The 17,522-nt window shown below is 54.5% G+C and overlaps 2 protein-coding genes across 2 annotated transcripts; one reads left to right on the top strand and one right to left on the bottom strand.

Moving 5' to 3' along the window:
- Positions 1 to 194: 194 nt before the first annotated feature.
- LOC113982655 (lipase member M-like) lies at positions 195 to 4,257 on the bottom strand. Its single transcript, XM_027711091.2, has 9 exons — positions 4,159 to 4,257; positions 3,741 to 3,858; positions 3,100 to 3,298; positions 2,914 to 3,023; positions 2,474 to 2,610; positions 2,177 to 2,323; positions 1,618 to 1,689; positions 1,321 to 1,389; positions 195 to 604 (listed from the first exon to the last, which is right to left on the bottom strand). The coding sequence occupies exons 1-9, from the start codon at positions 4,255 to 4,257 to the stop codon at positions 371 to 373; spliced, it is 1,185 nt and encodes a 394-aa protein (XP_027566892.1). The 3' UTR covers positions 195 to 370.
- Positions 4,258 to 11,467: 7,210 nt separating this feature from the next.
- LOC113982652 (lysosomal acid lipase/cholesteryl ester hydrolase-like) lies at positions 11,468 to 16,784 on the top strand. The gene is made up of 9 exons (XM_027711088.2): positions 11,468 to 11,548; positions 12,073 to 12,238; positions 12,577 to 12,775; positions 13,025 to 13,134; positions 13,566 to 13,702; positions 14,095 to 14,238; positions 15,193 to 15,264; positions 15,956 to 16,021; positions 16,465 to 16,784. Exons 1-9 carry the CDS (start codon positions 11,468 to 11,470, stop codon positions 16,696 to 16,698), a joined length of 1,209 nt encoding a protein of 402 aa, XP_027566889.1. The 3' UTR covers positions 16,699 to 16,784.
- Positions 16,785 to 17,522: the final 738 nt, after the last annotated feature.

Genomic DNA, 17,522 nt, shown 5'->3' with positions numbered 1-17,522 from the left:
ACCCACAACACAAAGCACGTGCTCAGTTCCTGGAGTCAAATTTTTTGGTCACAATGCTCCGAGCCAGCAAAAGGTAAAAAAAACCCAACGAAACAAAGCAGGTCTCCTGCAACCCTCACCCCAGTGAGGCTCAGCAAGGAAAGGGCTGGAGCTTGCCTGTGATGCAAGAGTTTATTGCAATCCTTATAGTCACAGAGGGCGGGCAGAAACCACATCATTGCATTTAAGGCTTTAAATCAGCGTCGAACAGGGCGATAGGAGACATTGGTAAGGAGGGAAGAGCAGCGTGGCTTCCCTCACAGCAACCCTGTGCCCTCAGGCACGTGGGAGTGGGGTGGCTGCTCCACCCCGGGGGCAGCACATGGGACACTCATGAGTACTGCCCCATGAGGGAGAGCATCTGGCTGTAGAGGCGCTGCGGGGCGTCCAGGCCCCAGTGGTAGTCGAAGTGGTTCCACTCGGGGAACTCCTCGTGCCGGATGACGCTGGTGAGGCGGCGGAGCAGGAGGCGGATCTCCCGGGGGGGATTCACCCAGTCCTGCCCCCCGCTCCACAGGGCCACCGGCACCGTCATGTCCTCTATCCTGTACTGGGGTGGGGACGACTGGGAGGGGAAACGCGCCGGTTATTTGTGACACAAACAGCACGAATCACAGATCAGCTGAGCTGGAGGAGACCCACAAGGATCATCCAGTCCAACCCTCAGCCCTGCACAGGACCCTCCCCAAGAGTCACCCCCTGTGCCCCAGAGCATCATCCAAACCCTCCTGGAGCTCTGGCAGCCTTGGGGCTGTGCCCACTGCCCTGGGGAGCCTGGGCAGTGCCAACCACCCTCTGGGGGAAGAACCTTTCCCTGAGATCCAACCTGACCCTGCCCTGGCACAGCTCCAGCCATTCCCTGGGTGCTGTCCCTGGTCCCCCCAGAGCAGAGTTCAGTCCCTGCCCCTCCTCTGCCCCTGCCCAGGCAGTTGGAACTGCACTGAGGTCTCCCCTCAGTCTCTTCTTCTCCAGCTGAACACACCAAGTGCCCTCAGTGTCCTCACACGGCTTCCCCTCAAAGCCCTTCACCATCTTCATGTCCCTCCTTTGGACACTCTCCAGTGGCTCAGTCTCCCTTCCATTGTGTCCCCCCAAACTGCCCCAGTATTGAGGTGAGACTGCCCCAGGGCAGAGCAGAGCAGGACAATCCCCTCCCTGATGCCCCCAGGACAGGGTTGGCCCTCCTGGCTGCCAGGGCACTGCTGACACACATCCAACTTGCCATCAACCTCGACCCTCAGGTCCCTTTCCCTTCTCCTCCTTCCACAAGTGCCCATTTACCTGGTTGTACTTCTCCTCGTTCTTCAGGAGCCCGTAGTCAAACTGCTTGAACTCCCCGCTTTTGGCAGTCTGGAGGGCAGAGGCAAAGGTTAACCCTGTGCAGGTAATGCCCTGGATCAGCCCCACCTGGGCAGCTGTGGCTTTTGAGACACCTTGGTGCAGCAACTTAAAAGCCCCTTTTATGTATTGACTTCGATTCTACCTCCTTACCTGTCTCCAGCAGAATTTGAAAATATGATATTCACAGATTAAAGGAAAAAGCATTGGTTTCAGTAGTTATAAAGTCAGAGTTCCTACCTGTCCCCAGTGGAGAAGAGTTTTTACTGATGTGTAGTCTGGAAAATGAGCTAGGTATACATCCAGTCGGCTCTGTAGGAAAAAGAGAGTATTTCCTAAATGAGCTGGGAATGATGAAAATCTGTCTAGGCAAAAAAACCCCAAACATTCCATCTTATAACTTCAACATAAAAGTTATATGCACTTTATTCTTCAGCAGCTTTATTCTGTTAAGAGCTTGGAGTGGCTTTTGAAGGTAAAGCAGTTAACCAACACTTCAGAATGGAAATAAAACTGATCCAGTCATTTTTTGATTATTTTCTTCTGTAAATTTGTTGCACGTCAGCAGAAAATGAGGCAGGGGTTACCCTTCCCTTAGAGACATGACCACAAGTAATTCTTTCTTACCAAAGACTCCACCAGGTTTAACACTCCAACACCACTGCAAGAAATCTCCAAATAAGTGCTGCCTTTCGCACCTTATTTTGGGGTTTTATGCTCATTTTTGTAGCTCATTAACTATCTCCAGGTGTCCAGGACAACTGGAGGTGACTGTGACTGGAGAGCCTGATGCACCCACCGTGTTCAAGTTCTTCTTGTTGTACCCGCCAACAAAGAAGATCTCATTTTCACAGACATCATCCACTGGATGTTTGCTGCACTTCTCAGCAAAGAAGGCTCTGTCCTTCCTGCTCACCAGGCTCAGCTCTTTGGTCCCAAATATTAGCTGCAAGAGCGCAAGGAAATGTTAGGAGTGATGTTGGGATCTCCAACGCCCGCCGCAGGCATGGCATCGGTGCACAGTGGCAATGCAGGGGGTATGAGTTGCCAGAAGTCCTGGATTTTGGGAGTAATAACGCACAAACACCTCACGTACCTTCAGGACCTCATCTGGTAGATGTGCTGTCTTTAACACAGGGCCTTTGACGTGCTGCAAGGTGTACCCAGGAGTCAGAGCAAAGAAGAGTTTGATCTTCTCTCCCAGGTGTGGCAGGCTGGAAAACGCTATGAAACCTGGGAAGCAGCAAGAGATCACAACAGCAACCCCAGCTCGTCCCAGACACCCTGCCTGAGGTGCAGAGTCTGAACAAAATGTGCTCCTGGGTGTAAGCACAGCCCAGGGTAGATGGGCAAGATGTGGCAAACCTCTCCCGTGCAGGAGGACCGAGAAGGCAGGCGGGGAAAGCGGCTGCACGGGCCAGTGCAGCCCCGTTCCCAGCAGTGTCCAGTTTGGGGTGGGCATTGGTGCCCTCTCCCATGGCATCCCCGTGCCCCACTCCCACCCCCCATCCACTCCTCCTCCTCCTCCTCACTCACCCAGGGAGCTGCCCTGAGCGTGGCCCACGTAGAACAGTTTCTGCTGCTCGGTTTGCATGATGATGAAGCCCACCATGGCCGGGAGATCGTAGATGGCCATCTCGTGGAAGCTGGGGAGCAAGGGGAGAGGCTGGAGGAGACACCCATCTCCCAGCATCCCAGCCCTGTCCTTGGTGGCCTCCTCACCTGAAATCCCAAAACTTCTCCTGGTGGACAGAAAGGTACAGGTGCCTGCGGGACCAGCTGTTGCCCCGGTTGTTCCCGATCCAGACGTCGTATCCCGCGTCTGCCAGGATGAAGGCCAGGGTGTTGTCGGGAAGATTGTCCACCCAGTCACCACCATCCAAAGAGAACCCGTGCACGATCAACACGGGTGTCCTGGGTGCTGGAAAAGGAGGTAGCAGGTAGTTGACAGAAGAAGATGCCTTTCCCATATGGAAATAAAACACCCCTGTGCATCTTGATGTTATTTTCCACAGGCTGCACGCTAAACATTCCCCAATCCCATCATTTCCCTGGCTCTGCTGGTGCTTTTTTTGTTGGAAGGGCTTTTGCCATCCCAGACCCTGAGCTGTCAGGGAACACTGGACCAGGACATGGGGTTTGCTGCAGGGAAGGAGGCGCTGGGGCTCACTGGGTCACGTTGCCCCTTCCTGGATGCTGAGCTCCTGCATCCCAAGGGACAGCTCAGGGCAGCTGGGCAAACACTTCTCGTGCCTCTTCTAGCTGCCAAAACCCCCTGTGAAGGCAGGGGCAGTCCCACTGGCTCCCCTTGCACACTGCCTCATCTCTGGCAGGGTCACAGCTGCTTCACCCTGGGTGCCCACCTGAGTGCCCAGCACCCGCTCTGCCGTGGGGGATCCTGTTGAGGCTGAGGATGTAGCCGTCCTCTGTCGTCACCTCGTACTCCTCGCTGGGATAGCCCTGGAAACGGATCTTCTGGCTCTGCAGGGACAATGGTGCAGGGGGAGAGGGTGAGCCACCATCCCATGCCTGACCTCAGTTTGACCCGCTCCGGCCACCCACCGTCTGAAGGTCCCTCTGCACTAAAGGAAGAGCAGGGAGAGACCAAGCTCACGCTGAGGGCATGAAGTGAGTGACACCCATGCAAATATAGGACACTTTTGACGCTCCCAGATCCCCAGATGTCAGGAACAGGGATGGGGTGAGCCCAGCTGGTCCCTCAGGAAGGGCTTTGGGGAAGCCTGGGTTCTGCAGGGGTGTGTTTGCCCTCCCAGCACTTACAATGTTCATGAACCTCTCGGGGTTGCGCAATCCTTCAGTGACGGGGATGGCACCACCCAGGCCCTGGGACAGGCACAGGGCCACCAGCAGCAGCCACATCTCCCCTCTCCGCAGCACCTGGGGGACGATGGGGTTGGCATGAGCAGGGGGGGGGCACTGGCAGCACGAGGGAACTGTGCAGCTCCAGCATCCAGCAGCCCCAAGCTGCAATGTGGAGCAGGTGTTTCCAACCCCCTGTGCAGTCAGGAACCCATTCCAAGCCTCTTGCTGACCATTCTCATCTAAGTCCAGCTGCAACTGCAGCCACCTGCCTCCTGCCACCCCCCCACTGGGAAAAGCACAGGGGTGCTTTCAGGGGATGCATTTCAGGGGAAGTATCGTCCCTCAAGCGGGGAGGGGTTGTGTCAGAGATCCATTCTGCCGGAGCCTCCCTGCTCCATCCCTGCCCTGGGTGGTTTACAGCTCATGTCCACGTGCTCCTGGGGTGCCCTGCCATCCCCAGCACACCAGTCCAAGGGGTTCCAGACTTCAGGACAGATCCAGCAAAGTCCATTTCCCTATGATGCTGTTGCAGGAGCTAAAGATAACTCCTTCCCTCCCAGAGGAGTTGTCTGGGAGCATTTTCCCAGTATCCTCACAGCATGGAAAGCTTTTCCTGGGTTGCTCAGCAAAATGGCAACACCTACCCACTGCATGTGGGGCACGGAAAAAAATCTCACTATGACAGGAAAACAAAGTGCCAACTCAAGTCTTGCTCTGTGTTCAAGTCCACCATCAACATCTCAGTGCCTACATCTCCATGAGGAGAGGATATCCTGGGGTTCCACTGCTGTGATGGTTGAAGGAAGGAGAGGACAGATTGTTCTGTGACCCTGTAGACAAACCACATCGCTGAACCAGGCATCCTCTTGCCCTGTCCAGTTGCCCAACACCAGCATCCACAACTACAGATTGGACCTGTTGGTGCAAATCACCACTTTAAGATGCTTTTAGTCCTGCAGCCCCTCCAGCTGCACGTGGAAGGAAGGTGGGAAGGGCAGCAGGCAGGCAGGAGTTACAGCAGCTGAATCTCACCCAGCTTAGTTGCACACAGACACAGGCAAGACATTGCAGGCCAGGCCTGGGGACATTAGAGACCGGCCAAATTACTGAAATAGCCACTCCAGTAAGCAAGTGGATTACTAGGGACCGAGAAGCCAAGCCTCCACAGGAATTAGGAGAGGCCAGATATGACAAGATGCTTCTCAGGGCTGTTTTCTTGTTGCAAAACCCACACAGAGTTTCATACCTGTTGTGTTTTCTTGTTGAGCTTGTCACTTGGGAAAGAGCTTCTTTCCCTTGGGTCTGCAACTTGGCTGGATAAAACCAGGGCTGGCCTGAGCAGCGCTGGAGGTGGTCCTGCTCTGAGTAGGAAGTTGGACCAGAAGTCTGCAGAAGTCCCCTTAAAAAAGCCATGGCTGGGCTGGAGCCAGCTGGAGCAGCCTTTCCCTGTCCCCTGTCCAGAAAAGGGTCCAATCCTTGCCAAGTTCTGCCCCTACAGTCCATCTCCCTTCCATCTGCAGCCAGCTCTGCACTCCACCACATGCAAGAGGACCATCCACTGCTCCATGACCAGCAACAGCCCACAGGCCTGTGGTTTCTGTGGCTCGTGCACATTTTGTGATGAGAATTTCCTGCTCCAAACGCCCTCTCAGCCAGCTCCTGAGCTGTGGCACTAAGATTTCCCACATGTCTTGGAGGTCACCACCACCATGCTGGAGGCTCTGCCGCCCACCCCAGTGTCACCCAGATGTTGTGGTGGCACACCACGGTGGCCACAAGCTGTGCCACAAACACCACAGATTCCAGAGAGTGGTCACTGAGAGATGAACCGTCAGCAGTTACAGAAACAACTCCTCCTGGTATCCCAAGGGATTAAAGCCCTTGTGGCAAAGAGGGAAGGATTAGTCACTGTGCATTCCTGTGGCACTCAGCAAGCACTAACAGACCCCGGGGCTGGGGGGTGAACACAGGGTAGGAACACATAAAGACAAGCCCAAATGACAGATGGGAGGGAGGCTGCAACACATCCCACCATCCAAACCCACAACCACCAGTGACAAACTGCTGCTCTGCTACAGCTCCCTGGGCATGGGCAAGCAGGACAGAGATGGTCTCTGCTCCTCCTCAGAGCTGCCCTTCCCCATGCATCAGCCCTGAGTGATCCAGCCCAGCCAACATTAGGGGTGCAGAGGCACCCCATCCCCCTCACACAGCCAACATGGATAAAGACCCAGGAAAATGCCTAACCACATCCAGGAGGACTCACAGCACCCCCTCAGCTCACTGGGAAGCACCAGAGCTCATGCCTGCAAAAAAAAGCGAGAAGCTCAGATGCAGAGCTGCGAAGCAGACCCTTTAACTGTGATGGTGACCACAATGCTCAAGTTCTCCACGCATAAATGAGCAGCTGGAGGGATAATAAAGCCTCTTGGCTCGGTTGGGATCCTTTCTTTCAGCAGCAGCCCGGGCCAGAAGGAGAGCAGGCACTGCACCTCGACCTACCTGCTGCTCCAGGCCCATCCGTGCTGTCAGCGGGGTTGGTGGCACTGAGCAAACCCATCCTCCTGGCTTATAAAGACACGTGGAGGGGTTGGGACTCATCCATCAACACCTGAAAGCCCAGTCCCTCTCCAGTCACACTGCCCAATGCTCCTCCCCTGCCCAGTGATCCACACACAGCATCCCAAATCCCAGGGAGCTCAGCAGCAAAGTCCCACATCCTAAAAAGGCAGGTGAGCTGCTGGGCAACATCCCCATCACCAGCAACAGCACAGGTCTTGTGGTGTCCTCCAGCTGGGAGCTGCATTTTTGGCATTCCTCTGCAGAGGAATTCCAGCTGCCTGCCTGTCACACAAGGGGACTCCAGGGCTGGACACAGCACACCAGGGCCACACCTCCCTCTTTAACCACTCAGCTCAGCATCCAAGGGACAATTGCAACTCCTTGAAGCCAAGGTGTGCTTTCCACCCTGCTGATGATCTGTGGTGGTTTGCAAAATAGCTTCAGAGGGAGGGTTGGGAAGGGTTCAATCATGCGAGCAGCAAAATGATCAGGTAGGGACAGAGCTCAGCACAGGCTGCACAGAGCTTTGCTTCTCCCCCTGGTGACGAAGGAGGAAAGCAGACCAAAGACATGAGTGCCCTGGGGGTTTGGGGGTTGGGTGGGGCTTTTTTTCAGTAGCAGACTTTACACTCTGCTCCACTCACACAAACCAGAAAAACCTGAGCTCAAGTTTCTTGCTAAATCAAACTCAACAGCACCCATGCACACACAAAAAGAAATGTCTCACCAGCTCTGCATCACAAAGAACACCAAAACCCCTTATAATCAGCTGGAAAATACAGGGGATTTATGGAGGGGCTTGTTTCTCCCCCTCCTGCTCCTCCACAACTGCAGAGAGAAGAAATGCAAAGCCAGCCAGGGCATGGTGGTGATGCTGACTGGCAGCAGCCTCTGCGAGTCTGTGGTCCAGCCTTGGCCCCCATCAGGGACAACCTCACAGGGCCTGAAATTACACCAATGCAACTAAAACCCCCCTCTCACCCCGACAAAGCAGCACAGACACGGTGTCACTGTCCCCAGCACGGATGGTGACAGGGCTGGACCCGGACAGGCTGCCCTCTCCCATCCTCCCAGCAGAGAGGGCTCCATCCCCACAGAGCTCCTGCCCCGGGTGGCCGTGGCCAGGCTAAAGAACCAGCTCAAGAGGTGCACAATTGTGTTGTTTTGTTGTTTTGTTTTTTTTTTAAATATGTCAAACCACAACACCTTCCATGAGGGTTTGGGCAAGAGACCATCTCCCTCACCAGCACTTTCACAGCACCCTCTGCTGCCCAGGCTTTCCCATTTCCTTCAGAGAGCACCATTCCATGGACAAGGATCGCTCCAAGACCTCAGTGCCTGCACGACCAAACAGCAGCCAGCTGAAGCGCAGAGAAATTTCGGAAAGAGCGCCTGAGCCTAAAGCAGCTCGGGGCACAGAAGTGCCCGGCTGTGTTTGGTGCAGCCCAGGGTGAGGTTTTCCCCCTTGCTGCCCAGGGTGAGGTTTTCCCCCTTGCTGCCCGGGCACTCTGCTCTCTGCTGCCCCACGATGAGCTGCTGCCAACCAGCAGCTCCAGGTCCCTCTGCACGGCAGCTCTCCACCCACACGTGGTGGATGTTCGACGTGCTCACACCGGTCCTGTGCCAACAGCAGCAGTGGTTCACCCTGTGGCTGCTTTCAAGTAATCCCCTCCTCTTTCCCTCCCCCTCACTGGGTGTTTGTTGTTACAAGAGGAAAATAAAATGGCTTTTAAAACATTTGGAATGAGCTCGACTCAGAATTCTTTTTCTGATTTGTTCATGCCTTAATAGTCTGAACTGGGGTCATCCTGGGGGGCTCCCAGCCCCATTTTACCAGTGCTCTGGGAGACAAGGGGAGTACCCCTGGTAGTGAGATACCAGCTGGGACTGGTGCAGAGAAGGGTGAGGGAGTGGGGATGGTGCACAAAGCCCCAGCAGATGTGCTGGATCCTCACTGGAAAGCCTCCATCCCACTGCTAGAGCCATGGGATCTGCATGTTGGAAATGTCTGAGGACACCTTGGTGAAGGCTCAGCTCCTGCTCTGCTCTCTCTCCATCAGACTCAGGTAATAGGGGAACTGGGCTAGGGGGAGGTGTCCCTGCCCATGGAAGGGGTGGCACTGGATGGGATTTATGGTTCCATCCAGGTGTCTGCAGATGGTGGGATGGGGCTGTTGGTGCCTTGTAGCACAACTGCAGTGGCTCTGCTTGAGTTGTCATCTCTGAAGGGGTTTCACTTTCTAGAACTGACCACAGAGGAGAACAGGACAGGGTGAGGTAATCTCAGGGTGCCAGAAGGAGGCTGTGGGTGAGATAGGATCTCTCTGCATTGACAGTGATTACCTGCCTCACTTGGTAGGGTTGTAATGACATCTTTCTCTGGGGGATGAGTTGCTCCCAGCAGGGCTGTGCCCTGGAGCAGCATTCTTCCAGCACTGCACTGGGCTCATGCCATGGCTATCAGGGCAAAGGCAGGAAGACCTTGCTGTCTTTGCAAATAAACACCCAAATCTTTTCCCCAACAGGCTTCTGAGAAGGCTGCAAGAAACTGGAGTCCTAGAATTGTTAAAGTTAGAAGAGATCTCCAAGATCATCAGGTCCAACCTTTATTGTGGCACCCCTGTGTTTGTCACTAAGCCACGTCCCCACCTGCCATTATTGAAATGTAGTTGAAAAATACTTTTAACTTCTGAAAATTCCTAAGAAGTTCAGGCTTTAGTCTCTTCCTGTTCAGGTTAGAAGTTTCTGCCACTTCTGCAATTGTCTGGTGTAGTGTTTGCATTCTCTTCCTTCCTTGTCAGTCTCCCATCAAAGCACTTGGGTGAAGTTCTGGAAGTTCTAACTCAGGTTCTGGAAGCACCCTGCTCCCCATGGCACTGGTACTTGCTTCCCATCTGCTGTTAAAGGCTAACCAAGGGATGAAGAGGTGTCTTTGGGAAGGAAACAGGGCAGTAAATTGATTTATGGTTGGAGCATAAACGTTGTGGAATCATCTGGGGTTGCCTTGATCAATAAATGGATGGAAGGCAGCAAAGGCAGCACTGCCAAAAATGACACCCACAGCCCGTGCCACCCCTCACCCACCCTGCAGGGACCTCCTGGGGCATCAGGCAGCTCCTGGCAAAAGGCACTGCCTGCTGGGAAGCAGTGAAGTCTGGGAAGAGGTGAAGGCTTCGTCCCCAGCTTCTTCCCTCCCCGGGGATGGATTTATTTCTCATTTTTTCAAGAGCACCCCCTGAAGTCACTGTGGGGACTGGGAAGTTCTGCATTTTCAGGCAGTGGCTCATTGCAAGCCAGGAGGCAGTGAGAAGAGGCAAAAAGAGCTGGATGGCTTACCCACAGGAGCTCGTTGGGATGAGCTAAGCTGGTCCCAGGCACCCCAGAGCACCCTGAGCACCCCACAGCTCCGTGCACCAACACCAGCCCTGTGCACCATCAGCCCTGTACACCAACACCAGCACCATGCACCAACACCAGCCCAGTACACCAACACCAGCACCAGTCCCAGGCACCAACACCAGCTCTGTGCAGGTGGAGAGTCCAGAGGCTCCAAGTCCTGCAGTTCACAGAGGTCATGGGTGACACCAAATGACTCCATCAAGTGGAAAGAACCAATTTGTTCCAGCTCTCAACTCTCCTGCAGCGCCACGAAAATATTCCCAAACAAGCCCAGGTGGGCGGGCTGTCTCCTGCCGGAGCAGACTCCGGCCCTCAGGTAAATCACATCCTCGTGGGAGGAAGGATTAGAGGGAGTGGTGACCCGTGACCCTCCCGAATCCGCAGAGCAGAGGGAATATTAGCCAGGTGAGTGCTGGGCGAGAGCAGAGTGGACGGGCAGCAGGGACCTTCTGCGGGGTGGACATCGGGAGCAGAGACACCCACACCTCTCCTGCTGCAGCCCCTGCACCGCCACAGGTAATCAATCAATCAATCAATCAATCAATCAATCAATCCCTCCTCGGCGGGTGCCCCTGCCTTGGCACGGGCTGCCAGCGAGGGGCTGTCGCTGGGCACGGCAGGAGAGAGCTGCAGGGAGCTGTAGGCAGTAGGGTGGGACAGCGGGGCTTCCCCAGAGTCCTTTTGCCAGGGAATGTGGTTTGTGCTGCGGGAGGGGCAGTGGGAGCGCTCGGGGGCAGGTGCTGGCAGAGGTTTCACCGCGCTGCACCTCTCGGAGCTCACCGGGGGCTCTCCAGCCCTGCTGAGCTGAGCGACGCTTCACTGAGGGAGTATTTCTGCAGGTTTGCTGTTGGGAGGAAAGGGCCATCCCAGGCAAGGCTCTTCCCTGGAATTTGCCTTCTCTCCTCCTGACGTTACGCCACAAAAATGCTTTCTGTCTCTCCTTGCTTCTTCTAAAGGCTCAGTCTGAAAGTCCTGAGTGCAGAGCCCCGGGGCCGAGCTGGGCTGGGAGAGTTCTGCGTGGCTGCCGTCCCTGCCGTGCCCCCACCTCTGCCCGCCTGTCCCAGAGACCCGTGTTCTCCTCAGGAGCATCCCGGGAAGGATGCGGGGAAGGAGGGTCCTGCTGCAGCCCAGGGATGTCGGCAGGGACAGGCGGGGCAGTGAAGGGTCTTGGCCCCAAATCGCGGCCCAGGGGGTGCAGGGAAGGAGGGTGGTGGGGAACCCTCCTTTCCCCAGAGTGGGGGTCAGTGCCTGTGCCATCAGTGTCTCTCACATTCCTGCTGTTGATGATGTTTTGCAGAGCACCAGGATGTGGCTGTTCCTGACCATTGCTTATTTAATGTGCATCGGGGAAATGTCAGATGCAAACCCCGAGGTCTCCATGGATGTTGTAAGTCCCAACTTCTCCCCCTTCTTTCCCGCTTGGTCAGGCAAGCTCCCTGGGCATGGTCTCTGTGTGTCTTCACCAATGTTTGATACCAGGTTTTATTATCTCCCTGTTCTTCTTCATGATAAATCTTCCCAGATTTATGGCTGACATTTCTGGGGAACTTCATTCCAAGTCAGCAGGTTTGGCCAAGGCAGCTGTCTGAGGCTCAGAGCGTCGCTGTCACTGCTGCCCCGCTCTTCACACGCGCTGGTTGCAACACCACAAGAGACAGTTCTGTACCAGACCTGCTCAGGGAGTGCAGGAAACTCACGCCTGCCAAAGGTTCCAGCTGCAGTCGTGGCAGCGCCGGTGGAAGGGCCCCTGGGAGGTCCCTGCCCCTCCCTCCCGCCGGCAGCAGCAGCCACCAACACCAGCTCGGGGCAGCCACTGGTGGCTTTGCCCAGCCAAGCCCTCACAGCCTTCAGGAGAGAGACCCCCACCCCCTCCCTGGGCACCTGTCCCACGCTGTCCTTCCCCCCCTGCAGGGTGAAATCGTCCGCTACCACGGGTACCCCTACGAGGAGCACGAGGTGCTGACGGATGACGGCTACTACCTGGCCCTGCAGAGGATTCCTCACGGCAGGGGCAACCCAGGCAGCAGGAGCATCTCCCATCAAGCAGAGGCACGGGGCTCCAGCATGTTCTGTCCCCGTAAGTGTCCCAGGAAGGTCTGCCTGGTCTCCGTGCAAAGGGCACAGTCAGTGTCCAGATGTGGACCTGTGTCTCTCTCTGGGAGTGTGATTTATCAGCCTCCATTAAATGTAGAGCCCAGCCTTATTTTCCATCTTCACTGTAACAATTTCCTCTGCCCTGGCATGACCAAAGAGCCTTCTTCAAAAGCACCTCTCCAGAGAGGCTGAGGACAGAGGTGACCCCCTCCCTGCACTGGTGGCACTGCCCCAGGGGGTTGCTGCCAGAGCAATACCTGGATGGGAACGGTCAGTGTTCCCAGCGGTCAGAGCAAATGATTCCTCCTCTTCTTCCTCCAGCTCCAAAGGCTGTGGTCCTCCTCCAGCATGGGCTGGTGTTGGAGGGAAGCACCTGGGTTACCAACTTGCCCAACAGCAGCCTGGGCTTCATCCTGGCCGACGCCGGCTACGACGTGTGGATCGGGAACAGCCGGGGGAACAGCTGGTCACAGAAACACAGGGAGTTTGACTTTCACCACCAGGAATACTCAGCTTACAGGTATTTGCTGCCAACCTGCAGGGCGGGCAGGTACCTGGCACCCTCAGCAGGGTTCAACAGCTGGAGGAGCAGCGCTGCTGCAGTCACACCATCTGCCAGAGGGGAAAACAAACCGGCACCACCGGGACTCCACGGGGCTGCCCAGACCCGCCAAAGCCCTTGCCTGCTCCCAGGCAGCCAGGGCACTGCTTGCCATGCGCTCCCAAGGTCAGCAGGAGTGATTTTGTCCTGTGCATGTCTCCCCTGCAGCTTCCACGAGATGGCCATGTATGACCTCCCAGCCACCATCAACTACATCCTGCAGAAAACTGGGCAGGAGCAGCTGTACTACGTGGCTTACTCTCAAGGCACCACCACAGGTACTTAGCAGGAGGTCAGCCCAGTGTCACAGTTGCACCCAGTTTTGGAGTGTTCTTAAAACCTTGGTCAGGCACAGTAACATCCAGGCACGTCCAAACAACAGTGGGAAAAGGGCAGGTAATAATCCCTGTTTTCTTTAACAGAACAGTTTTGAGCAGTGACAGCCCAAAATCGGTGGCAGTCCTAGCTTTTGGTGCATCCCACTGCTGCCAGAGCCCCAGGAAGAGCTTGGGGAGGTGCAGCTGAGCTGAGCACTCAGGCTGAGCACTCAAGCTGGGACTTGAAATACATCAGCAGCAAAGGCTTCAGGTGAAGTCACCAACCTGCTAGAGCCACTTCTAAGGGTCTTTCTGGTGGGCTCACACACCTGGGAGTCAACAACTCCTTCAAATTTAACAGGGCAGGGTCTGCTTCCTTCTCCCTCACACAGGTTTCATTACCTTTTCATCCATTCCTGAACTGGATCGCAAAATCAAGATGTTTTTTGCCTTGGCTCCCACCACTGTGAACTCCAACACAAAGACACCCTTGGTGAAGGTGTTCGACCTTCCTGAGGCACTGGTTAAGGTATGTCCTCACCACATGTGAGATGTGCTAAGACATGCAGGGCTTGACCACCCCCTCCCTCCTCCTGCCCTCTGGGTGCCCTCTGTATGTTTGTGCCTGTGCCCTTCACCCTGCAGGGCCTTGAACACTGTCAAACACCTCCCTGCCCAGCCCTAATCAGAGAAGAACTATTTCTGGATATTGGGTTTGGGTCCCTTCTCCTGGGAGAAACCTCTCCTGGGAAGATCAAGGCTCTCCCAGGGCCATGGATGTTTCTGAAAAGCCCAAATGACAAAGCACAGCAAAGCTGTGGCAAGAAGTCAGCAGCTTCCAGGGCTGGGCAGGGAGGTGGGCAGCACCTGGAGGCAGAAAGCAACAGGAACCACTCTGACCAACCCTTTTGGCTCCCACAGCTCGTTTTAGGACACACAGTGGTCTTTGATAAGGGCCATATCTTGAAGCAAGTGATCTCTGCTGTGTGCACCTACCCCATCTTTAGCAGTATTTGCTCCTTGGTCCTTTACCTGCCTGGTGGCTTTACCAGCAGCTATGATGTGGTAAGTACCCTCCAACTTACCTTTGAAGGGATCCAGTTGCTCATTGTCTGACCAGGAGTTGTCAATTTGCTCCCTTTCACACCTTTGATGGGTAGAAACATCTGGCCACTGTGTTGGCATTTTGCCCCCCTGGACATTCATTCCATGCTCCAGGGGCTCCCAGGGTTTCTCTTGCACTGAGTGATTTGTGATTTCACAGGGGTTTTAGGGACATTATGGAATGAACTTCCCTTCAATCCACCTCTAGGACTGAAGGCCATCAGGCTTTTCAGTCCACCATCCCTTAGAACAAACTTGTCCCCAGATCAGAGCCTTTCTCTGTGCTCCACTGCACCGAATGTGGAATCCTAGAAAAATCCAGGCTAGAGGCACCAGGCTGGGGGTCTCCATCCCAACCTGCTCCCACCAGGGCCAACACTACAGTAGCTTACTTGAGGACACATCCAGGCAAGCTGGGCAGTCCCAGGGGGACCACAAGGGGAAGGGCTATTTCCTTGGGGCCAGCCAAGATTTCAAGGTCCAGATCCTGCCAAAACCTGCTCATGTGAGTGAAACTGGAGACAGGTCCACACAGAGTACCAGAAGCACCAAAAGCAATAATAGCTTGATCCTGGATGGAGTCAGAACTGGGCCACTGTTTCTCAAGGAAAATGTAGGTGAAATTTCCTAATATTCCAAGAAGGAAACATTAGGAACAACACACAGCTGCTGCAGTGAGCTGCACTCTGTCTTTGCAAAGGATCCTGAGCACAAGATGTGGAGTCTTGCTTTGGTTTGAAAAGCAGACAGACTCCTAACATGGCCCAGCATCCCATGGGGAATGCTCAGCTTGCTGAAGGGAGCTCTGCAGCTCTGTGTGAGTGAGACTTGTGTGGCTGCTGAGCAGGAGCCGTTTTATTTCTGGGGGGATTTCTCTCCATGCAGAGAATAAATATCTCCCCTGGTTTCTTGCAGAGCCGCATGGACGTGTACATGTCTCGCTACCCTGACTCAACATCCCTAAAAAACATGCTCCACTGGCGCCAGGTAAGATTTCCTGCTGCAGGGGCAGATTCCATGCAACAAGAGCCCATGTTCTCTTCTCTCAGCTGCTGAGGGCCCCTGCTCAGTGCAGGGCTTCCATCCCCCACTGCTCTCCCTGCAGAGCTGGATTTGAGAGAGAGACAGGGAAGCTGAACTGAAACACTGGTGCAGGTGAAGTTCCTTAGGCCATGACTCCCAGCAAAAGGTGTCCCAGAGTCTTTGGAGCTGGTAGGAGGTGGAGATGGAACAAAGAGTGGTGATAAACCAGGACAGGAGATGCCGAGGGTCAGTAGGACAGCAAATGATCCAACTAATTATTGGAAACATGCACAGGCTCTTTCTGCTGTGGGCACTGACCATGACAGACGAAGGAAACTTGCCCACAGGTTTGATTCACGTCTCCTTTGAGGCTTTTGGTTGTACAGCAGGTTCCCTGGGGGGTTCTGGGGCCTCAGCCCCCTGACATCAGTGCTCTGCAGAGAGGAGGGGTGAGCAGAGCCAGCACAGCTCAGGCTGTGCTGAGATCACCCTGGGGACTGAGCTCTGCTCCCAGAATACAATATCAGACATAACAAAGGCTTCCTTGAGCCCAGCTGGCAGGAGGGAGCAAGGCAGCTCCCCAGTCACCCCTGTTATCCTTCTTGGGGTCCCCTCCAACACAGGAACAATAAACTTGGCTCTCCTCCTTTTCCAGCTCTATCAAACAGGGGAATTCAAGTATTATGATTATGGCAGTGACAACATGCTCCATTACAACCAGGTAAGAGAAGGCCATTCCCATTTGACAGTTTTAAAAGAGATTAAAAAAAAAAAAAGGGAAATAGTGGAAAGAAAATATTGCAGTGGTTGAGACTGACTTTTGAGCATTGAGCAACCTGGGCTAGTGGAAAGTGTCCCTGCCCATGGCAGAGGTCTGGAAGTAGATGATCTTTCAGGTCCTTTCCAACCCAAACCATTCTATGATTCCTTGAATTTTATGATATTTGTGGCATTTACATTATATGGGGAAGCAAGTTTGTGCCTTCCTTCCAAAAGAAGGTGTCTGTGATGTCACTCAGTGATGACTTTGTGACCCTCTGGTGAAAAGCACAGAGCCCAAGGCACTGTGAGGCTCCCTGGTGATAGTTTCTCTGCTCTAATTGGGCTAAGGGAGCAATCCCAAGCAGTAACCAGGAATAGGCTACACTTCCATTTGTCTTGCAGACCTCCCCTCCCTTCTATGAGCTGGAGAAGATGAAGGCCCCGCTGGCCGCGTGGTACGGGGGCAGGGACTGGATTTCAGCCCCTGAGGATGTGAACATCACCCTGCCCCGGATAACCAACCTGGCCTACAAAAAGTACATCCCCGACTTTGTCCACTTCGACTTCCTTTGGGGCAAGCAAGTGTATGAACAAGTCTACAAAGAAATGCTGGATCTCATGGAGAAGAGCTCCTAGAGCTGGAGCTGTGGCCACTGGGGGCTTCTCAGTGACTTCTGGGGCTTCTTTGGTTTGGAGGGGGAAAAAAAAAGTGAAGAAACAAAAGAGGGAAAAGGCTCAATAAACTGCTACACTTGATTTGGATTGACATTACTGTGGCCAGAGGGGAAAACAAGCCAATGCCATGATCAGGAGAGCACGCTGGATTTAGGTTCAATAGGCTGAGGTCCTTCAGAAGTTGGGCACGGCCCTTAAACCCTGAGTCTCCTGGGTGCCTCACTCAGGGGGGTTTCCAGCAGCCACAAACTGCAGTGGAATTGGGCTCCTGGTGGCCTCCCCACGCTCGTGTTCCCAGCTGCCACGCCCTGGACAGAAGCTCGGTGCCTCCTGGACGCTGGTGTTTCCCGGGAGTGGGTCTGCTGGGATGGACCCACGGGGTGGGTCGAGCGATGGATCCTCCAGGAGTTGCTTTATTCACCTTCTGGTGGCTCTTCCACGCCGAGGACCCCAACATCCCGACATTCTTTGCTTCACTTCACGGTCAGAAGGAGATGGAAGCTCTCTGCCTGGTGACAGTGAAGAGCTCTCAGGGGTTTTTCCCATGAGAACTGTCCATTTTGCTGACATAGGGAAGGTCTTTCTCAGGTTCCTGTTGATTTGGATAACACTGGTCTTGCTCATACACAAAAGAGTTTTCAACCAGTTCTACCAGGAAACACCATTTTAAGCACTTCTAAGGCACAAACCCAGCTGGAAAGGCCACCTTTTGCTGCCTCTCAGGGAATACTTTTGTTTTCCTTACAAAAACAAAAGCAAGAGAGAGAAGAGTCTGGTGGAAGCCA

This window comes from Pipra filicauda, unplaced genomic scaffold (assembly GCF_003945595.2).
Source record: "Pipra filicauda isolate LSUMZ 115617 unplaced genomic scaffold, ASM394559v2 scaffold606_size451818_pilon, whole genome shotgun sequence".
Lineage (NCBI taxonomy): Eukaryota > Metazoa > Chordata > Aves > Passeriformes > Pipridae > Pipra > Pipra filicauda.
Note: the sequence above shows the minus strand (reverse complement) of the source record. Positions and strands in the feature narration are given on the sequence as shown.